Source organism: Oryx dammah, unplaced genomic scaffold (genome assembly GCF_014754425.2).
Source record: "Oryx dammah isolate SB20612 unplaced genomic scaffold, SCBI_Odam_1.1 HiC_scaffold_2, whole genome shotgun sequence".
NCBI classification, from domain to species: Eukaryota; Metazoa; Chordata; class Mammalia; order Artiodactyla; family Bovidae; genus Oryx; species Oryx dammah.
In genome coordinates this window covers 61,716,797-61,736,234 of record NW_024070186.1, presented here as the reverse complement: position 1 = coordinate 61,736,234, position 19,438 = coordinate 61,716,797, and the positions used below count along the sequence as shown (strand labels likewise).

The window sequence follows — 19,438 nt, the reverse complement described above, 5'->3', positions numbered from 1 at the left end:
AATGTATTGTGTTTCATGACAGAGATGCGGAGAAAATACCAAAGATGCTGAAAAAATAAAACCACCATCTCTGTGTTGGAGGTTCTAAAAGGGTCACACTGAGGAGGGGCATTTGAATAGAAGAATGACTGAACTGTCAGACAAAGAAGGGCTCTTGAGTTCTTGAAGAAGAGAGAAATAGTGGGGACAAAAGTATGTAGTTGAGAAAAGGCCAGGGGACAGAAGTTTAAGGTGGTAGCAATATGGGACAACAGGTAAAGGCGATTCTCAAAAGGAGGGCAGTGTTGAATATGAAGAATTCATAAACCAAAGAGCTTTAATTTTACTTCTATGCAATGTACATCCAACTCTAGATCTGAACAAGGAAGCCACATGTGATTGAGGAAAAGGACTGTGGGGTTAAGAAGTAAAATTGTATTGGACAGTGACAGACTAGTATTGGGCATTCTTATGTATGTCTAGCCAAGAGGGGGACTTTTTTCTTTTTAAGTGATGCTTTCTCCTCACAACTGAATAACAAAAAGACATTCTGCTTCTTGACAAGTTTATACTTGGCTCCAACCCTCTTCATTTCTTTGAAGTCTGTATATGGTCAGCCTTAAAGAAGATGCTGTATATCTTCTTTGTGCTTCAGGCTCTCAATTTTCTTCACTGTAATAATTTCTTTTACTTAGACACTTCACTGTCTGATATTATTAACATTATAATGCTTACCACTGAGGATCACTTAACTCTGGGCCCATCTTCTGATCAGATAGCCCAATCTAAATGAAACTGAACACATGCCTTACAGGCTTTTTCTTGCGCCTTTTTCTTTTCTTTTTATATTTCCATCAACTTTATTTAAAATTTTTATTTTATATTGAAGTATTCTTGCTCTGTTTCAATTCAGAATCCAAGTTATTCCATTTTTACTATTCTTCCAATAGGTCTGAGCCCACACCGCCATAATTCTAAACTGAGAAAGTGTCTCACTATACTTCCATCATCAGTTTTATGAAAGTAAGTTTATAGCTCTGCTTTTCCTCTTTTTACTTACATTTTCTATCAAAGTTTTTCAGAATCAGAAATACACCATGGTCTAAAATTCTCTATTTTCCCTATGAAACCTAGTAAATGTTTGGCAGTTAGTAAAATCACAGCAACACCACTACCAAGAGAAAGCACATTACAGCTTCCCTCCACTAGAATTTTTTACTGGTATTCCTTAAATGGGTCTTTAGCATAAAAGGAGGTGTTATTTCAACCATCACAATGGTGAGAACTGTACTCTGTTTCACAGGAATGAAACACTTCCTCAAAATAAATGGGTGGGAGACATAACAGAATTCTACATTCCTTGTTCTTTTCTGTTAATTGACTGGTGACGTGAATGTGATCCATCATCCTGAGTCCCGGTGCAAGGGCCTGCTCTGCACCCTTTTCTCCTTTCAGTGGTCCTTATTTACAAAGACTTGTGTAAAACAAGCCATTTATTTGCAACAGAGCAAAGACAGGCCAATATTCTGCCTACTCAAAGAAAAAAACAGATGTCAAATTGACTTGTTTAAAAAAAGTAGGGATGGAAAAAATGAAATTATAGTAGCTAAACTATGTCTTAGAAAGTGAAGAAAAGGGTGAATTTTTACATCAGAGGATAAATCTTCTTTGATTCCTGCCTGAACTTCAGCAATTTTCCTATGTAGCTGCCAATTTTTTCACCCTAGCAAAATCATTAAAACTGAAAATTACAGATTTTTGATCTACTTTAAAAGCAGACAGAGAGAGAAAGAAAAAAATCTGGAAGACTATAATCCAGAAAATGTTAACATAAAGATTATTGTCTCCTGTGGGTGGTAAATGTATAAATATTTTTTTATACACTTCTTTGTCTTTTCAGAGATTTTGCCAATGAATATAAGATACCTTCATAATCAGAAAGAAAAAGAAAACAAAGATAAAAAGTGGAGAGACTTGGTTAGTTACGTATTCAGGGGAGGAAGCAGTGCAGAGAGGAGTTCGTATTGTCCTAGGAGAGAGGACAAAAACTCAACTATACCCAGACGTCCGTGTTCCAGGCAGCCTGAAGACCTTAAACCTTATCCAGGTATAGAGGTATAACTTTATCTTTTTAAAAACATCCTTCCAACATACCTCTGAAATTGCCACTTCTTTTTAAACTATTGTTCTTTTTTTTTTTTTTAACTTAAATAATCCAACTTCAGAGAAATTTAAATACAAACAGCCAAGTTCTCACATTATATTCGTAATTCACCAAGACCAAGTTGTGCCACATTACAGAGAAATTAGGACACCAGAACAGAGCATGGACCCTGTTGAAGTTAACTATGTCTCCTTTAATATTTTTGCGAATTCAATCTACACTTCCCCCACAACTAGCAAATCATGGCGAAAGTGAAAGTGAAGTCGCTCAGTCGTGTCCGACTCTTTGCGACCCCATGGACTGTAGCCTACCAGGCTCCTCTGACCATGGGATTTTCCAAGCAATAGTGCTGGAGTGGATTGCCATTTCCTTCTCCAAGGGACCTTCCCGACCCAGGGATCGAACCCAGGTCTCCCGCGTTGTAGACAGACGCTTTACCGTCTAAGCCACCAGGGAAGTCTCTAAGGCAGTAGACTTTATGAAGAAACCACTATCAGATGGTCGAGGGTGAAACCCACCTCGATGGAAGGAGGCCTCCTAACCCTACTGTGTTTGCCTCCAACTGACTTTCTGGCAAGCAGCAAGAATCAAGAAGGGCCTTGTGGTGCCCAAGTTCACACACAAAAAACTTAAAAGCCCAAACAAACAAAAACAAAAACATCCCACAACTCTAGCAGTATCCTAACTAAATTAATCCTGGGATGAGTTTTTGAAGCATGTATTTTTTTTGAAGTGACAGGGCCAACAGTGAGTAGAGAAGTCTATTAAATGGTTTACCTGTGAAATATAACCTGGAGGCACATGGATGGGAGGAATGGATCCATTGGGTGACATCATGGGAACTTCAGCAGGTCCTATAAGAGGGAGGAGTAAGATATTAACAGCTGAAGAAATATACATTATTCAAAACAATCTCTGGTATGTTTAAATATTATCAAAACTGAAGAGAATTATTTTGACTATTTTCTCTTCAATAGCTGGTGTCTCGTGCCTTAGATCTGAAATGAATGAAAAGGAATTCTCCAGTTGCATAAATCAAGGGGCTGGGAAGGAGGGAAACCGCTATGAATATCTTCATTAAGATTTAATGATTCCCAAAGCCTCAAATTCCATAAACTAAAACTGTGCAGATAAGAGTATTCTAACAAAGTGGGGCAAAAAGTTTCCTTTTTTGCCTTTAAAAGAATGTACTATTAATACATGCTTAAGCAAGTAAATTTTTAAATGAGTTTACCTCTTCTGCTTTAAAAAAGCTTTGGGTTTAAAATTTTTATTTTGATTATTGTTTTCAATAAGCTACTGTAACATGCTATTAATTTGACATAGAAGAAACATTTAAAATACTCCAAGCCCACTGAATTTGACATCTCTGATAAGGAAGGGGGTAAAAATAGACCATGTTTAAAACTAGGCACTACTACTACTAGGAATACTCATACAAAATTTAATTAGATTATTTCAGAGTAAAGCATTCAATTAACAAAAGATTAGTTTTCGAAATATTAAATTCTACAAATGTTAATGGCATGTCTAAGGCAAACAATCAAAGGCAAAGTGATCATCAGTTACCTAAGACATAGTTTGAGTTAAATATTTGATTACAAGGAAACTAACTGTCACAACATCAAAATCAATTTCTGACACCCTTCCAAAGATTGTGTGACTAGTTTCCCTAGAAGAGTACGACCTCAGGTTACAGGCTTTCAGTTTGATAGGTGGCTCCCCTATTTAGCAACCCCTATCCCAAACATCAATCCAAAGCCACGTCTCAAGTCTGAGATGTGACTTCCTGGCTCCAAGGGCCCTGTATTGTTTATTTGCTTTCTCCTAATGTGTGTTGTGCCGCTGGCAATGAAAATTGCCCTGCTGTAACAAAAACAAAGAAAAATACAACACTTTTCTTGGCAAAAGAAGACAGACCCTGCCACCCAGTGCTGTATTTACATATAAGTACAATACACCTTTCAATCCACTGTTAGAACTACTTCCCAGGAAAAGTGTGGAGGAACAGGCATGTCAGGGTGCCCATCAAAAGGTCTGCACATATAGGAAAAATGCAAAGAAGAAGGACAGAAAAGATTCCAATATTCATGTAACATTCCATATGACTGGAGTCATTGAAACTTCATGTACAACGTGCCAAAGCTCTGAACCATCTATCTGATAATCTAAATATGTACGAAATAGCACAGCAGTCTCTTACACTGCCACACACTGGCAATCAGTTAAAGCAAAGAATGACAATGGCATAAGAAAGGATAATTCCATGACCCCAAGGTATTTTTAAGTATGAATCAAACTAATGCATTCACCTATCACAGAAGACACTTTCCAAATTCATCCTTATCAGCTTTAGCATTTTTGCCATAGCCATTAAGGTATTTACTATATATTTTTATTTTAATTGATTCACTTAGAAAATCATAAATGACTATTTTACCCTTAGCCTGAGTACTATCCTTGAAATCCAAGGGTCAATGAACTCAGACCTATAAACAGGCATTACAAACACACCCGCTGTCTAGTTTCATTTACCAGTTCACTATTCACACCGGTTTTGTAACATTGAACAATTCACTTAGCCTCTCTGAGCCTCACTTATCAAGTGTTAGTCGCTCAGTCGTGTCCAACTCTTTGTGACCCCATGGACTGTAGTCCACCGGCCTTCTCTGTCCAGGCAAGAATAGTGGAGTGCGTTGCCATTTCCTTCTGCAGGGGAACTTCCTGACCCAGGAATTGAACCCGGGTCTCCTGAATTATAGGCAGATTCTTTACCATCTGAGCCACCACAATTCCTACCCCACAGGACTGGATTTAAAGGTTAAACCCTAAAGGAGATCAGTCCTGGGTATTCATCAGAAGGACTGATGTTGAAGCTGAAACTCCAATACTTTGGCCACCTGATGCGAAGAGCTGACTCATTTGAAAAGACCCTGATGCTGGGAAAGATTGAGGGCAGGAGGAGAAGGGGACGACAGAGGATGAGATGGGTGGATGGCATCACCAACTCAATGGACATGGGTTTGGGTGGACTCCAGGAGTTGGTGATGGACAGGGAGGCCTGGCATGCTGAGGTTCGAGGGGTCGCAAAGAGTTGGACACGACTAAGCTACTGAACTGAACTGATTGAATTCATGCAAAAGCACCTAGGGCAGTGCATGGCACAATAATCACTCATCAAAATGTTAGCAATCTTTACAATTTCTTCTTTTATTTATAGCCTTTTGTTTTCTCCTGTTCTTTCATTACAATTACATTTTAAGCACTATTTTTTTTTAGATGCGTGTCCCCGCAACACATAAAATCAACACGCATATACTCTGTACGACACTGACTTAACGCAAAAACTTCCTCATCAGATAAATGTCAAATAGTTGACAGTATGGAGTGTGAACAGAAATGCTACCACCTCAATAAAGTACTACTTTTTAATCACCAAACTGTATACCAGACAAACAGTCTCTTAACCCCAGGCAAGACCCCTAAAACTGTTAAAGTCATTTGTATAAAATGCTTTAAAGAATGTAGGACCAGTCAGTGATTTACAGCCAGAAAATGTTTTCTTCCTGGCCTTGATTTCAAAAGTAGCCAAATGACTTTACCATGCTTGTTCCCCCTTCCTCTTGTCACTGTCATCAAAACCCTTTTAAAAAGCATTGCGAAATATACAGTAATGATTTCTGAAACTCAGCTCTGCCTTGGAACCTTAAGATTTCACTCCTTTCTGAAATAAACCATTGCACCCTCAGGCATTCAGGAGTTTCCAAATAAAAACCCTTGGCACAGTGGTGGTATGAGAAAAGTCACTGTCTTCCTAAATACTTATCTCCCAATCAGTGAGTTTAAGTGCTTCTGCTCAACTGTTTGTTCTCAAACCTCCTATACCATTATAATTCTTCCCTAATTAAAACACAAACTTCTCTTCCTAAACTTTTAGAATTACTAGATACCTTTTGATTTTTTAATTGGTGATCTCATGACACAAGATTTAAAGGATATAGCTATGAGAATACAATGGAAAATGGTTCTCTTCTTACTCAAACCACCAACACAGGATATGTGAGGCAGGGAGAAAAGCCACACAGTCTCCCAAACAAATTTCCTCTTTGACTGTATTGGGAAATCATTGATCTATTAAACTTGAGAAAAAAATTTTAATCACTTAAGATAGCTCGAACCCTCTTTATTTAAACATTCTTGGTACATAAAGGTAGGTCTACACAAATATACATACACATAGATGAAATAATTTGAATCTAAACATACACCTCCAAAATTCTGATTTTTTTTTTTTTTAAGAAACTAATTAAGCTCACCTAGAGACCACATGAACTCTTCCACAGACAGATAAAAGATGTCACATGTACAATTTCTAGAACTGGAATTAGAATGTTAGCTAAAAGTCAAGTAATTCCATGAAAAACTGTCTTGGGAAATTTGATCAATTTCAGCTTTTAGGCTGTGACTTCAAGAGTCAAGACCTGCCCTCCCCACCCCACCTCAGCTTTTTTCACTGAACAAGATGTGACACGCAAATAAGAACTATGATCCATTTATAGTCATTAAAAATTTTAACTGCAATATTCATGTACATGGTCTAACATCTTAAAAGTCTGTTAGCATTTGTTAGTGAATTGATTTTTCATTTACTTACAACAAACTGAACAAGAAAGGTTGGAGAGTAGCTTAATTATTCAACCAGTATTAATTCATACAATGATCCTACAACTTTATTCTCATATCAAAGAGACTGAAAGGAAGTCCAGCAATGTTGTATTTTTAGGGCCACACACAGCTCATGGAGCTATGCCCCCACCAAGGCTGTAAGCCCATTCTACTTCACTTCATGTTTCTTCCCTGCTACTGGTGATCCCACACAGCTCCCAAATGGTGATACTCCTGGCTCTCATACTATTAATATACTCAGAATATTCACCTGTCCTGAGAGAAGAGTTAACTAGACTGACTCCTGACTGGAGGAGGATGTGCAAATGAGGTTCAGACACCTAGAAGTGGTAGAAAATGGGAATCCAGGGTATCAATTATCATTAAACCAGTCTCAGAAATAGACCAGCTATAAATAATTACATCACAATTTTGCCATTTTGAAAATGTATTGTATTTTTATGAGCTGAATATTCACCAGGAGGTAAACAACTGGTGAATAAATAGAATGTTATTACTGTATTTGTATGTAAACTGGTACCTGTGTGCCCAAATGGCTAGTTTCAACAATAGCCATTAGTAGCACTAGATTCCATTCTTAGCTTATTAACTTAAATATTATCTTGTTCAAGAAGAATGAAAAAGGGGGAAAGGATATAAGAGGACTGAGGGCACAGCACAGCAAGATGAAGGGAAACTAACGAGAAAAATAAAACAGGGACAAAACCGGGATGTGATGAAATTCAATACGCCCTATTAAAAACAAAAACAAAAGCCTCCAGATCTTTCCAAATAGCTAAAAGAGAATTTCCTGCTGGCTGAAGTAGTCATAAGGATAAGACCACAGCTAGTAGGTAACCAGATAATTATGGTGAAAGCAATTACCAAGACAAACAGCCTAAATAAAAGTACACCTGTGCTGTTTGCTATGCATGGGTCTAAGACTAAACAGAAAATGTGATGTCTTCTGGTGAATCTTGTGATTGTCTAATAATGAATCTCCAGTTACTTATGGTGATTTGAGACATGCAGACAAGTTAACAGATTATGTAGGCACTTTGGGGACATTGTTGTTGTTGTTGAAGTTATTCAACACTAATTAATCCCATAAAAGGACTAACAAAGATAAAACACAGGTCCTAACCTAAGCTTAAACTCTAGTGCAGTGGTTCTTAAACTTTAGTACACATCAAAATCATCCAGAGGGTTTCTGAAAATCCAGATGACTAAATTCCACTTCCTGTAGTTTCAGAATCAGAAGATATGGGGTAGATCCTAAGTGTTAGAGTTTCTAACAAGTTCTCAAGTTGGTTAAAAGACAATGAGCATACACAGCAAACATCACACTCAATGGTTAAAAAACTGAAGCTTTCACCCTAACATCAGGAACAAGAGAATGATGCCCACCTTCAACATCACTATCAACATTGTAACCAGAAGTCCTAGCTAGCAACTGGGAGAAAAAGAAAAAGCATCCAAACTGGAAAGGAAGAAGTAAAACCATGTTCGCAGATGACATTATCTTATATATAGAAAGTCCCGAAGATTCCATAGACAAAACAGTATTAGATTTTAAAAAAGAGTTCAACAAATTTACAGGGTACAAGAGCAACACACGAGTCAATCATGTTTCTATACACCAGAAATGAACAATCTGAAAAGGAAATTAAGAACATAATTCTATTTATAGCAATATCCAAAAGAATAAAATACCTAAGAATAAATTTAAACAAGGAGGTGAAAGCCTTCTGCACCTAAATTACAAAACACTGCTGAAAGAAAGTAAAGAAGACCTAAAGAAGTGGAACCCAAGAACACCTAAACAAAGACATGTAATGGAGGACAGTATTATTAAGATGGCAACACTGGTCAAAGTAATCTACTAAGTCAAAGTGATCTACTAAGTCAATCCCTTCTCCAGAGGATCTTCCCAGTCCAGGGATCGAACCCAGGTCTCCAGCACTGCAGGCGGATTCTTTACCAGCTGTGAACCACAAGGGAAGCCCAAGAATACTAGAGTGGGTAGCCTCTCCCTTCTCCAGGGGATATTCCCAACCCAGGAATCGAACCAGGGTCTCAAACATTGCAGGCAGATTCTTTACCAGCTGAGCTACTAGGGAAGCCAAGTCAATGTAATCTCTGTCAAAATTCCAAGTCTTTTTGGCAGACATGGAAAAGCAAATCCTTAAATTCATATGAAACTGCAAGAGGCCTCAAACGGACTAAAAGAATCAACTTGGACTCCTACCTGATATCATATACAAAAGTTAGACCTAAATATAAAAGCTAAAACCATAAACCCTTAGAAGAAAACATGGCTATATTTTCATAATGTTACATTTGGCAATGGATTCTTAGAGGTGACACCAAAACTACAAGCAACACAAGAAAAAACAAGAGGACTTTGTAATAACTAAAAAACAAGAGGACTTTGTAATAACTAAAAACCTCACACAAAGGACAGTAGTAACAAAGTGAAAAGACAACCTATAAGACAGGCAAAACATACTTACAAATTCTGTATCTAATAAGGAACTAGTATCCCAAATACATAAATAATTCTCACAACTCAACAAAAAGACAACCCAGTTTTTAAAATGGGTAAAGGGCTTAAACAGTCATTTTACCAAAGAAGACACAGAGCCAGCAAATATGAGAAGATGCTCACCACCTCATTAGTCATTAGGGAAACAAAACCACAATGAGGCACCACTTCAAACTCCTGTAACAGCTATTCTCAGAAAAATGGAAAATAAGTGTTGGTGTGGATGTGGAAAAAACTGGAACCCTTGTACAAACTGCTGGTAGTCATGTAAAATGGTACAGCTGCTGTGGAAATCAGTTTGGCTCTTCCTCAAAAAGCTAAACAGAAAAGTGCTATATGGCCCATCAATATGATTTCTAGGTAAAATATACCCAGAAGGATGGAAAACTGGGACTCAAACAAATACACAAACACATGCTCACAGCAGTACTATTCACAACAGTCAAATGGTACAAAGAGCCAAACTGTCCATTTGGGGAAAAATGGGTAAATACAATCTGATATAATATACACATGGAAATAGTACTCAGTCATAAATGAAGTACTAAGTACTGATAGATACTATAAGGTGAAAATATTAAACTAAGTAAAAGAAGCCAGACATAAAAGGTCACATACTGTGTGATTCCATGTACACAAAATATCCAGAATAAATAAATCAGAGATGAAATTCAGATCTGTAATTTTTGATGGCTGAGCAGTGGGAATGATTTGGGACGTTAACTGCTTAAAAGATGGAAGCATTTCCTTTTCGGGTAATGAAAATGTTTTAGAACTAGAAAGAAGTAAATGCCCAACACCGCAAATGTACTAAATGCAAATGAATTAAAATAGTTAATTTTATCTAATAGTTCATGTTAATATTATATGAATTTCACCTTAATAATTATTTACATTTTCTAAAATAATGTTACATGATGAGTACATAATCAAAAAACTATAAGATGGTAAAACTGTGGTTACTAATAAACTACCAAAAAGCAACTGAACACAAACCTCCTAGAGCACATTTCATGACTTGTACATTAATTTTGGGGAGGATGCTATTTCTAGACACTGTGCTATGCAAAATACCAGTAAGCTGCATTTTCAGTCCTCAAGGGACTGACGGTCTAATTATGGGGTACAGGTATATAAACAAATGCACACAGGGATGCATTTCAGGCACTGTCTAAATTCAGCAAGATTTTAAATGATTATCATCCTATTAACATGTTAGTGATTACAGAAATGAGCTGTTTGAAGACCCTCAGGATTTGGGAGAGGTCTCACTGTTTTACAAGTAAAGAAACTGAGGCCCAGATGCAAGCTGAGCATCAGGCAGGTGATGGAACAATAGGGTCTGGAAGTCAGTTTTTATAGTTTTTTAGCTCAGTGTGGTTTCCTTCAGGAGTATGTTTTGCTGTTTCTTAAAATGTTGCTGCAAAGGATTTTTTTTTTTTCCCCTCTCTCTCAAGGTGAAATTTTCACATACAGTCAGGTACAGACTGCACATCTCTCTGGTTCAGATGTACTGGTCTCTCCAATCTGTAACTACTACTTCCCCCAGTCATCCTGCCAGAGAGGGAACAGACTGCAAAGAGCAGAATCGGAGCAGTGCAGGAAGAAAACCCTTGGAGCTAGGGAGGCTTGGGTTTGACTGTGAGCTCTACAAATTTCTAGCATGACCCTGGGCAAGTTACTTAAAATCTCTCTGACAGATCAGCAGTTTTCTGAGTTACAAAATAAAATAAAATAAAATAAAATAAAGCAACAAGAACTAATTTCAAGGGTTGTCCCAAGGACTGGGAGTTGTAAGGATGCATACAGAGCCCAGTACAGTACCTGATCAAATAATGGTATTTTAAAAACAACTTTAACATTGGGCCATGGAGAGAAATACAACATGAACAAAGAGGTTAATAGAGAATTTATCAGAAAGACAAACCTAGACAGCCTATAAAAGAAACAGAGACATCACTTTGCCAGCAAAGGTTGTTCGCATACTCAAAGCTATGGCTCTTCCAGTAGTCAGGTATGGATGTGAGAGCTGGACCATGACTAAGGCTGAGCACCTAAGAATTGATGCTTTCAAGTTGTGGTGCTGGAGAAGGTTCTTCAGAGTCCCTTGGACAGCAAGGGGATCAAACTAGTGAATCCTAAAGGAAATCAGTCCTGAATATTCATTGGAAGGACTGATGCTGAAGCTCCAATACTTTGGCCACTTGATGTGAAGAGCCAACTCACTGGAAAGGATTCTAATGCTGGGAAAGATTGAAGGCAAAAGGAGAAGTGGGTGACAGGATGAGATGGTTGGATGGCATCACTGACTCAACGGACATGAGTTTGAGCAAACTCAAGGAGATAGTGAAGGACAGGGGAGCCTGGCAAACTGCAGTCCTTGGACTTGCAAAAAGCTGGGCACAACTTAGCGACTGAACAATAACAGAAAGACAAATGAAGAGTTGCATGAGCTCTCAAATGAGCGAGTCACTTGTTTTGCCCTTCACATTTTCTCCTCTAAAAATGTTTTTCCATCTTATTGATTTAAAATAATATTCTCCTTTTAAAAAATAATGCATTCAAGATACATGAAATATAATGATTAAAAAACAAGGAACAAATTTCTTTAAAAGGGAAAGATTGCTGCTTTGCCATAGTAATCTACTTTCCCATCCCTAATTACTAGCCCTTCCCCTCCCAAAACTACCTGTTATCTTTCCGTAATTTCTAGGAAACCTTAGAAAATTGCAGGTGTCTAACTTTCTAAATGTCTGGACAACTCTATAAATAAGAAGATCAGCCTTTGTTTTCTGAAAGTCAATCCTCTACTTCTCTCTGACACTGGCTTTATTACAAGAATTTCTAGTCTGGCTCAGCATTGTCCTTAAAAGTAGCAAGTGACCATAACAACAAATTGCCCAGTGACTAAAATATTCCTGCTGAAGTCTTCCTGAAGTAAACCACTTACAAAACTGAGCTGCTGATAGAACTCATAAATAATGGGATACCACCATCTTAACAATTATCCATTTAAAACACAAGAAGGTGCAACATTAGTTAAGTATGTTTCCCATTTTGAATTCAACTTTTTCTTTCCCAATATTCCTCTTTGAACTTGTTCTGTTACTTAGCTGTTATAAGGGCATCAGGAGTAGAGTTTAATCTCACACCAGATTAAATTTCATCAATCCCAATGTTCCTTAGTTTCAATAAAATCAAGTTATCTACTTTATCAAGTTTTTTAAGGCTTAAATATTAACAAAATCTATATACTTATTGAGTGGTTATAGAGTGATTTTTTGTATTAGTTTATATTTTATTACATTCAATTCAATAAACATTTATTGTACGAGATTCTGTAAGAGATTAACCACCACACAGGAGACTTTATAACAGAAATGTTACTAACTACTACATAAACAAGCAGCAATTGTTTTATTAGAGGCCAAGAGCACTGGAGCTAGACAATAATCATCCAAGGTGGGTAGAATCCATTCACAACAAGCACGATGGCTAACACAGTTTTAAAAAGAACTTGATTTAAATTCAGGGCTACACTGGATGGGAGGGAAGTTTGTGGGACAATGGATACATGTATATGTGTGGCTGGGGCTTTCCCGGTGGCTCAGCGGTGAAGAATCAGCCTGCAATGCAGGAGACCTGGGCTAGATCCCTGGGTGGGGAAGATCCACCTGGAGGAGGAGGAAATGGCAACCCACTCCAGTATTCGAGCCTGGGAAATCCCACAGACAGGGGAGCCTGACAGGCTACAGTCCATGGAGTCGCAAAGTATCGAACACAACTTAGCAACTAAACAACAACAACAAATGTGTTCACCTGAAACTATCACAACATTGTTACTTGGCTACATCCCAGTACAAAATAAGTTTTAAAAATAAATACAGTCAGGGCTACAGAAATACAAGCTCTAAGACTGTTAAAGATATTAGATATCATGAGAAAAGCCGGCAATATAGCCTTCAACTCCTGACTTTAGAAATCCTGGTTGCTGCTTTGCTCTGTTCAACAAACCTTTGCTGAACCCGATCTAGTTGCCAGACCCTGAGCAGGATGCCAAGGACACAATGACATTGAAGAGAACAAGGATTTCTGTTCGTATTTATGGAGAGAATGGCATGCAAAATGAGTAATGCACAGGTGCAAAGAAGTGTGGCCGGGGGGTGAGGGTGGGAGGCAGAGGCGGGGCGGGAATGCAGCTCTCTGTCCTGCTTCTGGCCCGAGATGTCTCTGACAGATAACTGTGTAACTCGGCATGGAGTCAGGCACATGGCCCAGACATCTCAAACTGCATAAACATTTGGTAAGGATCTACCAGCAACAGAACTGATAAAAGAATTAGTCAGGAGGTCTATGAAAAATGGTTCCAATGGTTCATCTTTGGGCAAACCAAGACATAGGACACTGAGTTCATAGATCCAGCCTGATGCTGAAACTGGACCTTCCGAGGTCTTAGGGCCCTGCTTTTCATGCTAAACTTTATCATGTTCAAACTTGGAATATAACTTACCCAGTCCACAGATGAAAACATTCAGTATCATCCTCCCAGTTAAACTTATCTAAATGAACACTAAGATTCAGTCTGTCTTTGATTTTTAACGTCAGGTTTTAATGGAAGATGATCCATGGATTTCCTTATTTATACTTAAACCAGGACCTTAGAAACTTCAAAGCTCTGAGGAATGATACAAACACAACTCATTAATACCAGGAATGGGCTTCTGATATTTTACAAAGAAAAGTCTCTGCAAAAGTTCACAGCAAAATTAAAGTCATAAAAAAGGCATTCACTGCAAAGCCTTTTGAAGCAAATCTTTCCTTGCATGTTTTCTCTATGTCCATCAACGGCATCAGAAAGCCCATCACATTTTCTTATTGAGGGAAATGAAGACCTTTTTGCCCAAGTACTGGTGTTCCAGCTAATAACTAATTCAAGAGGAAACTGCCAAAAAAATGAGTTGGAATGGGTGAGTGTAAGTTCAGTGGAACCCTCCAAGACAGTCTTGGTGAAGGTAAAAATTTATTAGGGCAGAGTACTTAAAATTTCATTTTAAATGTACTGAAATAAAATGCAAAGTGATGTTTTTAAGAAATAAGTCTATTAATTTTGTAGAGAAAAAAATTGGAAGAAAGATTATTCATTATAAGGGCAATGGCAGACACAGCAACTAAGCAATGTGCCAGCAGGAATGGGGCAGACCTTATTCACTGGGACCCTGAGCATTTTAAACGGGTCTCCTTCATTCTTGCACCAGCCTTCTCTGCTCTCAGAAAGGGTTATGGAAAGGAATGTGCATGCTCGGCCACTCAGTCGTGTCTGACTCTTCGCGACCCCCTGGACTGTAACCCACCAGGCTCCTCTGTCCATGGGATTTTCTAGGCAAGAATAGCGGAGTGAGTTGCCATTTCCTCCGCCAGGGGATCTTCTTGACCCAGGGATGAGTAAACACGGTCCACTCTTCCTCCCCAGGTCTCAATTCCCACCCCATTTGGCTGACCAACAAGCCTGCTTCTCCAGGAAAGGACAGAACAACAAATAAAAGGCAGGACAGCAAATAGTTCATAACTCTGAAGAACTCAGGGGCAAATTTGCACTTCCTTACAACTCCAAGGTCATGCTGTAGAGGGGCAAGTTTGAAAACAGCACTGAGTCATTAGCCTGACAACAGTATGTGACGGCATTCCTCTCAAGAGCTGTTTTACATTACCCATCTGTTAGAAATCAAAGAACATTTAAACATCTCCCACCTGAAAGCTGAATTACAAATAATAATAATGTATAGCTTTACCAACATATTATTACGCAATATATTTGGGGTGGGGTGGGGGGATTTCAAGTATCCATTGCTCTGATGAGGTTTTAAGTCAACCACGGAGGATCCCTTTTAATTGCCTTCAAGGCAGGCTCTTCTGCTCTCCACTCCTACCCATCCCCCACCAAAAGCATGCTTCCGATAAAGGAAAGCCTTATAACAACATTCTAAAGGCATTTTATTGACAGCATCCCCACATGGCTTACTATCTTGGTTCTTTTAACTCATGTACCTCAAAAAAAGAGAGAAATGTCTGGGATCCATGGCATAGAACTGCTAAAGAAAACTAATACCTATTATGGAAATAGAAAAAAAACAAAACAAAACACTAATCCATAGAACACAAATTACAGTTTATCTACCTGATGCCATTTTTCCTCCAGTCTATAAGGTTATTGTATTTGCTCATTCACAATCACACATCAGGTGGGAAGTTGCTTCTCAACAGAAGACCGGCAATCTTCTGAAATTAACTTAATTTTACAAAAGTGTTGTAATTGCTAATGAAAATCCTCTAAATTGTCCAGTGGCTGGGACCTAATAATAGGCTTTGAGATGACTAGTTCAGTTTATAGTTCTAATGTCTACCTTACCTAAACCATGCAGAGGAAGCCAACAAAGTAAGTGAGAGTTGCTATAGACCAGGTATGTTTACACAGCTTGTTGCATTTACTCTTTTGTTTGTATGTGAAAAACAAAGGGCAGGCTGAGACTGACAGTAAATAACTACTACAAATAGATTAGACTCTCCTATTTGAAGTCTGATCAAAGGCAGTCAGTAAACACCTCCAAGATCACTCTGGCTGGTTACTTTCTCAGCTATAAAAATGAGCTAACACAGTTATTGTTTGAGGGGCAGCCGACTGCTTTATGGCATAGATGCCTTCTTGTCCTGACACACTGGTTCAACACAAACAAAAAATTTTCCTAAGTAAGCCACAATTCCAAGTACCAATTCTTCATTTACAAAGAGGCCTGAGACAAATGAAAACAGAGAGTCTAAGCTTGGGGAATAGATTACCAGAAAGATCTCCTAACTGATTAACCGCTGTTCTTTCTGAGCTTTAAAAAAAAAAAAAAAAAAAGGCAAGCTTTTCAAGAGAAGGATAAATTTTAAACTTCTCTCATCCACACAACTACCAGCCAATCAGGAATAGCCAAGACTAGGTCTACAGGGATAGATAAGAAAAGGAAAACGCAGAATTATCAATATGTTCAATGAAAAACAAAAAAAAGTAATTTCACTTATACTGCCAACAACGGTTAAACAACATAACCACAAATATACACAATATACAAACACGAGCAACTCATAAATCCCTTCAAGGCAAAATGTTCACATTACCCCCCTTCCAGTCCAGACATTCCTACTCAGATTAAACTGTGAGTATCAGAAGATGCGCAACTCTTCATCTCCATCACTGCCTTTGAGAAACCACTGTCTTGTGACTTCTCTTCCCCATGATATCACCTGTAAAATAACTGCCATATGCACAAGTCTCTGAAGACCTTCTACTGAGATACATCGTAAGCCTCATACTTACTAAGTGATCACCTTCACTTTTAGAAGACTAAAACAATGTTATATATCCGATTAAAAATTTCTTGGTCACAGATATGAGGTCAGGTTTCTTAAGCAATGTATTGTTAGAACAGAGTGAAGATTGGATAACAAGGAGAAAGAAGGTTTGGGGGCAGCAAGTTGACATTCTCCAGAAAGAAACAAGGAACTAGACAGCGAATATAGAGGAAGGAAGAAGGAAAAACAAAAACACAAAAGAAGGAAATAATCTGATGGACTGAGGAGAAAATCAAACCATGTGGAAAAACCATGGAAAATACATGGTCCCAATTCATCTCTACTGAATTGTTTTCCAATTCAATGTGATGCATTAGAAGGTCTGTGATCAGAGCACACGTATGATACTCAAAATAGCAACTCAAAAAAACATGATAGTAATATAGACGCTGGTCAATGGTTCATTTCAGCTTTCAAATGGTGTTTTTAAAAACTCTGATCTTCAACACACTCCATCAAAACCAACTGAAGCTCCATGAGATACGGGATCCAATCCATAAGGCCTTGGGTAAGTCACTTAACTGTGCATGTTAATGCCTCAAATGTAACCCAAAAGAAACCTAATGATTTTCATGCTTCCTTCTAGAGCAGTAGCGTTGATGTCATTTAGGACTATCCTTGCAGACTGTAGAAGAGAACTGTTAGATGACAATCCCTAAAATCCTTTCAGTATAGTCAAAGCTATGGTTTTTCTAGTAGTTGTACATGGATATGAGAGCTGGACCATAAAGAAGGCTGAGCACAGAAGAATTGATGCTTTTGAATTGTAGTATTAAAGACTCCTGAGAGTCCCTTGGACTGCAAGGAGATCAAATCAGTCTATCCTAAAGGAAATTAATCCTGAATATTCACTGGAGGGACTGATGCTGAGGCTGAAGCTCCAATAATTTGGCCACTTTATGGGAAAAGCCAACTCATTTGAAAAGACCCTGATGCTGGGAAAGATTGAAGGGAGAAGGGGGAGGGGACAACAGAAGATGAGATGGTTGGATGGCATCACCAACTCAATGGACATGAGTTTGAGCACACTCTGGGAGATGGTGAAGGACAGGGAAGCCTGGCTTGCTGCAGTCCATAGAGTCACAGAGTCGGACATGACTGAGTGACTGAACAAAAAAATGAGCCCCAAATGTGAATTACATTAGAATCTCTGGTGCCTTTTGAAAATGTTGATTTCCAGACCTCTAGAATCTGCTTCCTTTCACAGGCTGGCCAGCTCGACCTTCCTCATCCCTCACCTATATACCCCATTGGCTTTAATGCAGATGTCCTATGAATCAGTCAGATGAATAATAACCTAGAAAGAATGAAATAAAATTAATAAAAGAGTAAGCACATCGAAGATCCTTGAAGCACATCTCATTTGTACTTAATTTAAGTCAAATTAGCTGAGTCTTAATTTCAGCACAATGTTTAAAAAAGTGAAGAGGGGGAAAAAGCCAAGTTCCATAAATTTTATCCAATTAATGAGTATTTAAATAAATAGATATCAAAGATGACTATAATTTGTCTAAAAATACTCCTCCGGTTTAGTCATAATAAAGTAACTATTATTATACTCCTATGGCAACAACAAAATCACAGAATTTCATGTAACACAAAATAATAAACACTCTATTAAGAAGCAGTCTAGGGCTTCCCTGGTGGTCCAGTGGCTGAGAGTCTGCCTGCCAATGCAGGGTACATGGGTTCGATCCCTGCTCTGGGAAGATCCCACATGCTGCCTGGCAAGTGAACCCTTGCGCTTCAGCTACTGAGCCAGTGCTCTAGAGCTGGCAAGCTGCAGCTCCTGAAGCCTGCTCGCCAACAGCCTATGTGCTGCAACAAGAAAAGCCACCGAAATGAGAAGCCAGTGCAGCCCAACCACAGCGTAGGCCCCGCTCGCCACAACTGGACAAAGCCTATGCACAGCAACAAAGACCCAATATAGCCAAAAAAATATATGAATAAAATAAATCTTAAAAAAAATGAACTGAGATCATTTAAAAAATAAAAGAAGCAGTCTATACACATATTGCATTTATTTATATGATTACCAGGCATCAGTGATAGTTTAATATGAAACTCGATGCACCAAAAATAGATAAACAGGGAAAACATTTGACAAAATCTTTGTAACTGTTTTTAGTCAACAGCCAAGATCACAGAATCAAAATTCCCTCAGGGGTGGGAACCATCTTAAAAGTCATTCAGTTCAATTCCCCAGCTGAAGCTCCAATACTTTGGCCACCTGACGCAAAGAACTGACTCATTGGAAAAAAAACCTGACGCTGGGAAAACCTGAAGGCAGGAGGAGAAAAGACGACAGAGGATGAGATGGTTGGATGGCATCACCGACTTGATGGACATGAGCTTGAGTAAACTCCAGGAGTTGGTGATGGACAGGGAAGCCTGGTGTCCGTGGGGTTACAAGAGTTGGACAGGACCGAGTAACTGAACTGAGTTCAATTCCTAACTTAAGGCTTGAACTGCTGATCAAATCTCTAGTAGGTGGCCAGAATATTTTACATAATATAGAATTCACTTTCTCAAAATGCAGCAAATTATTTTTTTGAAATCTTAATTGATAATGGTTTTTTTTTCCCTTTTAATAAGCAGAAATTTGAATTCTGTTTCTCAGAGTGTTACAGACTAAATGTAATCTCAATCCCATAAAACAATCCTTCAGATATTTAGGGAGTTAAATCTCATCA

The 19,438-nt window shown here is 38.3% G+C and overlaps 1 protein-coding gene across 2 annotated transcripts in view; it reads right to left on the bottom strand.

Annotated features, from left to right (window-relative positions):
* The window catches only part of FNDC3B (fibronectin type III domain containing 3B), a 356,356-nt gene that overhangs the window by 165,690 nt on the left and 171,228 nt on the right, over positions 1-19,438 (bottom strand). For both annotated transcript variants that reach the window (XM_040248765.1, XM_040248772.1), the window contains exon 4: positions 2,921-2,997. In XM_040248765.1, coding sequence (XP_040104699.1) covers positions 2,921-2,997 — 77 coding nt within the window. The remainder of the gene's footprint in view (positions 1-2,920; positions 2,998-19,438) is intronic.